Here is a 6,000-nt window from a genome sequence, read left to right on the forward strand (position 1 = left end):
CTCTCTGTGGGCACACATGCTGTTGCCCTAGCACAGAGTTTGCCAGAGTTTCTTACTAGAAAGCCAGAGGGACGTGGCACTTTGCAATAAATCAGTGGGGTCTGGGTTGCAGTTTGGGCACTCGATCTGTAAAAGGTTCACCATCACTGGGCTATTGCAAGCCTTCCAAAAAGTAGTAATTCGCTCAGCTTTAAGTGTGTTTTTTGTTTCAGCTGCTGTGGACTGTTCAGTACCGAAAAGCAGATTAAACAGCATAAAATGTAAGTACTTTCTTCAAAGTGGTCATCTCTGAAAAGCGTTTGTACCATGAATGGTAAGCAGTGAATGACCTGCATTTTGTTATTCTGGACTGTATGCAGAAAAAAGCCAGTTCCCCTGCTACTATGGAATGTACCCAAAACTCAAAGTACATAATTTTTTCTTGATTACCACACATTAGCGTTCCTTTTGATTTTATTTTCCAAATTGACCCCCCTTTGTTCCTAATCCAAGAGCTGGGTAGGGACACACAGAAGTCTGATTTAAACCCTTGGCTTACAAAGCAGGACCAACCATGTGCACATTCTACACATACCAGTCTACACAATCATGGCAAAAAAATATGCTTTGGACAATTAGAGCCCTCCTTGGTTGATTGAAAATGGATCTGTTAGTGAGATACAGTAGCTCAGATTCAAGAGTACAGAATCCCCATATTAAAGGACTGATGGAGAAGGGAGGTAATATTGCAGGAAATTGCCTCATTCATGTGTTTGGTTTCTGGATGTGGGGAACAAGAGATGACAGAGCAACTGCACATCATTTTTAGATAATGCACCTACCCAGTGTAAACACTACTTCTTCATTCTAGGAGCAATTTCTCAGTTGCAAAGAACACAATTAGAGGTTAGCAGTTCTGTGCTTGTCATACTTTTGCTTACCCTACAAAAACAGTAATGTTTTGTCCATGACTTCACAAGGTTATTCCTCTCTTTAACTTAAAAAATAGTTGAACTTTGGAGCTCCTGTCTCTCAACAGTCTTCCAACAGTTCATAGCTTGACAGAATAGAGGCAAGCCAATTCATTGTGAGAAAGATGCGGAGGTATGTTGACTTTCTCTGCCTTTCTGTTTCTGACAGTTCTCATTTCCCATTGTAGAAAAAAAGAGCCTGTGTGCTCCTTTTCTCCACCTCATTCCTCCCCCACCAAGTTAGAGACAAGAAATAAAGCACAAGTGGGCAACTGTCAAAAGCTAAGGGACCTTATTAGTCCCTTTCGAGACCTTGGATGGTGCCGGGGTGTGCGTGTTATTTCTTTTTAACCCATTGGGCCATTTTTACAACAGTAAGTGGGCAGGAAGTTTAAAGATGGCCTCTTCTGGGTCTAAAATGACCGGGGAGGAAAAACAGGGCCACACACAGTAACACATGGCCATTCAAGCCATTGAGGCTTGAATACTTGTGATTGTTCATTTTCATGGGGGGGGGGGTACAGAACGGATCCCCCACAAAAATGGAGGGACGACTGTAATGTGTGACTTGCCTCACTATTTTGGCAATTAGAAACCTTTTCTTCAATGTACTGTACCTTTATTTTTCTCTTTTCTGCTTGTTACATATACGTTTTGAATCTGCTGGCTACCTGTCAGTTATGCAACTGGATTCTTCTGCTAGCCATACCCATACATGTACAGGAGTATCTTAACTTTCATCTGTATTGTCATGAAGGGTATGAAATGAATGGACAGGGTTTAAAAAATTTAGACTCACAATATGAAGCTGACATTGGGTAAAATAATGTTGATAAAGCCACTAATGTTCAAGGCATTACTTGCCAATGATTGTTCTTAACATCTAGGCAGTCTTATTACAGAGTATCCACTAGCTGGTGACAGTAGTGATTTCCATTTTCTTAAGGACAAAATTGCTGGGGAAATTTCAAATATTTCCCTCATTCTTAACAGAAGTGCTTCTGCAATTTAAAGTGAGCTGCCCTATAATAATTGTGGAAAATCTCCTGGCTGAACTGCCTAAATGTGGAAAAAGAGATAAGGTAAGGTGCCAAGCCAGCCTATATACAACAGAGAAAAGTAAAATCCCTTCCTGGTGGCTGGTTAATTTAACTTAGGGAAAAACTTTCTCCAAATCCCAAATAAGGCAACAGGTCAGAATCCAGAGGTGAGCAAATCCCACCTGATGACCTCACCCTAATTAAAATAGTCCATACTGAAATAGAATATAGTTGAATATTTTAAACTCTCTTTCTTTATACCTGCTGCTACTCTTTGATGGGAGACCAAACATCTTTCTTGGGTCCCTGCCTGTTTTGCTTGTTCCATTCATTCATTCATGCATGCATTCATTCATTTACTGGAATTGTGTCTAACAGATGGCACTGTAAGTGTTGCTTGATCTGAAATAATAATCAGATATAATGCCTCTGTGTTTCTAACACTTCAGGTGATAGCATAATAGAGAAGTGTACATTAAAACACATTCTTTTAATCATTTGAACAATCATGAGCTTGCTGAATGCCAGTCTGTTAGACAAAGGAACTTGTCAAATTAAAATGGATATTACTTCTGTAATTCTATTTTCAAGTACAGACCTATTAGTTTCTGTGGTTATTTTTGTGAATTCACCATCATTCGATGATGTGTGCATTCAGCAATTTGATGTGTTGTGTAGGCTGTAGTAGAGAAGACTACTTCAGGCAGGGAAAATGGTGTTTCCATAGGCATGCAGATCTGCACCAACTTTGTTGATCGGTTCTTCTGTCTCCCTCAGAATTATGATTCAAATTGCCCTGTGGGATGCAAAATCATTTCAGTCCTGATAGCCATGTCCCCATTATACAGCAGCAATTACTGTATATGATTTCAACACAGAGAAAGACCCTTAAGGAAAGGTTGAACATCCTTAATCCAAAAATCTGAATTGTACCAAAATCTGAAATTTTTTTGAGACCCGACATGACATCATAAATGTTCACATTCAACTTCACATGAAGGGTTGCGGATCTTATGTCTTTATACATGGTCCCTCCACATTCGCTTGGGTTAGGAATGAAGGACCCCTGGAAATGTGGGGAAAATGCAAATTAAAAAAACTATTATTTTTACGTGTGGGAACACTTCACTGGGAATCTCCAGGTCCTCCAGTGGAAATCTCTGATCAACACCTGACCATAGAATCATGCTGGAGGACCTACCAATGCATAGAAAAGTGTTTCTCCAGGAAATTTCTAGGTTCTACAGTATAACTGTATGGTCAACTTTCAGCAGAGTTGCGTTGGAGGACCTAGAGATTCTTAGAGAGAATATATCAATCAAATCCACAAAAGTCAAATCCACAAATCTGGAGGGCCAACTGTATATACAGTGGCGTAACACAACAGCGGAGGCAGTGATATGCCCTGTCCACTAGGCACACATTCACTCCTGCTCATTCGTTTGCATGGCAGAATCAGATGCAGAGGAGCCTACAGTATGTGCGCCTGCTAGCCAGGGCTTCCTGCCACCTCCACAGTTGTCCTAAGACTGCTTCTTGGCCTGTTTGCACTAGATCTCTTGTTCTCTCTCCCCCCCCCCCCCCCCCATATTACTGCATTTTCTGTCCACAGTTGGTTAAATCCAATATTTATTATTGTTGATAATGTGAGTTGTGGAGGGGTGTGTGGGACAGGTTTTTGCTTTTACAATTGTTGCTTCTTAAGAAACAAACACAATATTCCAGCTTCAACTATCTCTACAAAGTGAATATGTTTTTCATGTGCAGCGTCATTAGTCTCAGCTGTTCACACCAGTATTTTAGCCAGTGGGAAAGCAGGCATTTTGCCATACCACAGTGAGAGCATCAAGCCTGCTGGTATGGATTATAGAATGACCTGACTGCCTTAAAATAGCAGACAAAATGTGTAACATCTAAGCTGTGACTCACTCTAGGCATGTTGATTGAGACCAACGGCTGGAGGAATTCTGGCACTGCAGAAAGTGTGACAGAAATCTAACAAAAGCTCTGCCAAATGGAACAGGTGCCAGTGCCCATGTCTGGATTATAGTAGATGTGAAACACCAATGTATGTGCTCTCTTATATTTCCTCCTGTTGTGTGCCTTCAAGTCGTGTCTGACTTATCATAAGCTTTTCTTGGCAAGATTTGTTCAGAATAGGTTTGCCATTCCTTCCCCCTGAGGTTGAGAGCATGTGACTTGCACAACATCACTGAGTCAGTTTACATAGCCAAGTCGAAATTCAAATCCTGATCTCCAGAGTTCATCACTCAAACCACTACACCACACTGGCTCTCCTTTCAAAATTTTTAAATGATTTCATTCAAATCAGGACCACTAAATTATGGTGTTTGATTGCCTAGGTTGAAATCTGGATTGTAAACTAGAATTTGACCCTTTTTTGTGATCTTGGCTTTCATGGCCAAGTGCAAACCATTTTTACTGTGTGATAAGCTAGGTTGTACTTTTGCCAAAGATCTGAGCAGAAACTTCAAATAAATTCAAAAATACAAAATTATATAAATCATTAAGGGATTGGGCTAGATTGTCTTTCCAGTCCTTTCCAGTTCAGTTATCTTCTTAATATGCTAAACATATAAAATAAGTAATAATAATAATAATAATAATTTTTATTTATATGCCACCCAATCACTCGGAATCCGGGCGGCTTACAACAGAGGAATAATACAAAGTAAGCAATGACAATAAACATGAAATAAAAAGAGATATAATATAGCAGCATATTAAACAATAACAATAAATTAATATCACAATCAACAATAACAGTAGATAACAAAAATAAAAGATATAACAAATCCACAGCAGCAGATTAAATAACAAAATACATAGCAGTTAATAAAGCAAAACAAGTGAAAGGGGGGGGGACCTAACAATAAACATTCCTTTCAATTAAACAATTAAAAAAACTCTAAGGGACAACGAGTTCCTTCAGCGTCCTCCAGCTGGCCCTTGTTGGAGTCTGGGCAGGAGACGGGAGGAGAGCGTGGGTCCCCCTTCCCTCTCTTGGCTGGAGGAGAGGTCTTCCTGAGGGAAGCCCTGAGACTTATAAGTCCTAGCCTCCGCTGCCATGGCGTCCTCCAGCTGGCCCTTGTTGGAGTCTGAGCAGGAGACGGGAGGAGAGCAGGAGACGGGAGGAGAGTAAAAATATTAGCAATAAAAACAGATACATAATAGAGTCATATTCAGATCAGGGTGTTCCTATAGCAATATAGGACAAACATGGAAACTCTTTTGCACACTTTCTTATGGCTGCCAGTGCAGAGAGAAATCCTGTACATCACACACTAATCAATAATAATAATAATAATAATAATAATAATAATAAAATTTATTTATATACCGCTATTCCATTCGATCACAGTGGTGTACAACAATTGCAATAACGATACAATACAAGATAAAAAATTGCAATAGATAATTAAAACTTACAAACAGTGCACAGTATACATAAAATCAACATTAAACCAAGCCAGCAATATACTCGAAGATGTCAATCATATGGGGGGGGGCACACATATCACGGAACATCAGGGAAGGCTTGATGAAACAAAAAGGTCTTCAGTCTCTTTTTAAAGAGATCCAGGGAGGTGGCGGTGCGGAGCTCCTCGGGGAGGGTGTTCCAGATCCCAGGGGCCAAGATGGAAAATGCCCTTTGAGAGGTTGACCTATATCTTGTAGAAGGGATCCTCAATTTACAGCGCTTCATAAATAAAGGTTAATAATAATAATAAACTCTTCCCTGATGACCTGAGTGTGCGGGGCGGATTATATGGGGAGAGGCGGTCCTCCAAGTACCCTGGGCCCAAGCCATTTAGGGCTTTATAGGTTATAACCAACACCTTGTATTGTGCCTGGAAGCAAACAGGCAGCCAATGGAGATCATACAAAATTGGTGTTATATGGTCGGCCCTGGAGCATCCAGTGACCAGCCTAGCTGCCATATTCTGTACTAACTGAAGCTTCCGGGTTTGGTACAAGGGTTGCCCCAT

The 6,000-nt window shown here is 40.5% G+C and overlaps 1 protein-coding gene across 1 annotated transcript in view; it reads left to right on the forward strand.

Moving 5' to 3' along the window:
* Positions 1 to 6,000, forward strand: part of SPATA7 (spermatogenesis associated 7) — an 87,036-nt gene that overhangs the window by 22,285 nt on the left and 58,751 nt on the right. The window contains exon 4 of the mRNA XM_042460531.1: positions 213 to 260. Within this exon, the coding sequence (XP_042316465.1) occupies positions 213 to 260 (48 nt within the window). The remainder of the gene's footprint in view (positions 1 to 212; positions 261 to 6,000) is intronic.

The sequence above is a fragment of the Sceloporus undulatus genome, chromosome 1, assembly GCF_019175285.1.
Source record: "Sceloporus undulatus isolate JIND9_A2432 ecotype Alabama chromosome 1, SceUnd_v1.1, whole genome shotgun sequence".
Taxonomy (NCBI): Eukaryota; Metazoa; Chordata; class Lepidosauria; order Squamata; family Phrynosomatidae; genus Sceloporus; species Sceloporus undulatus.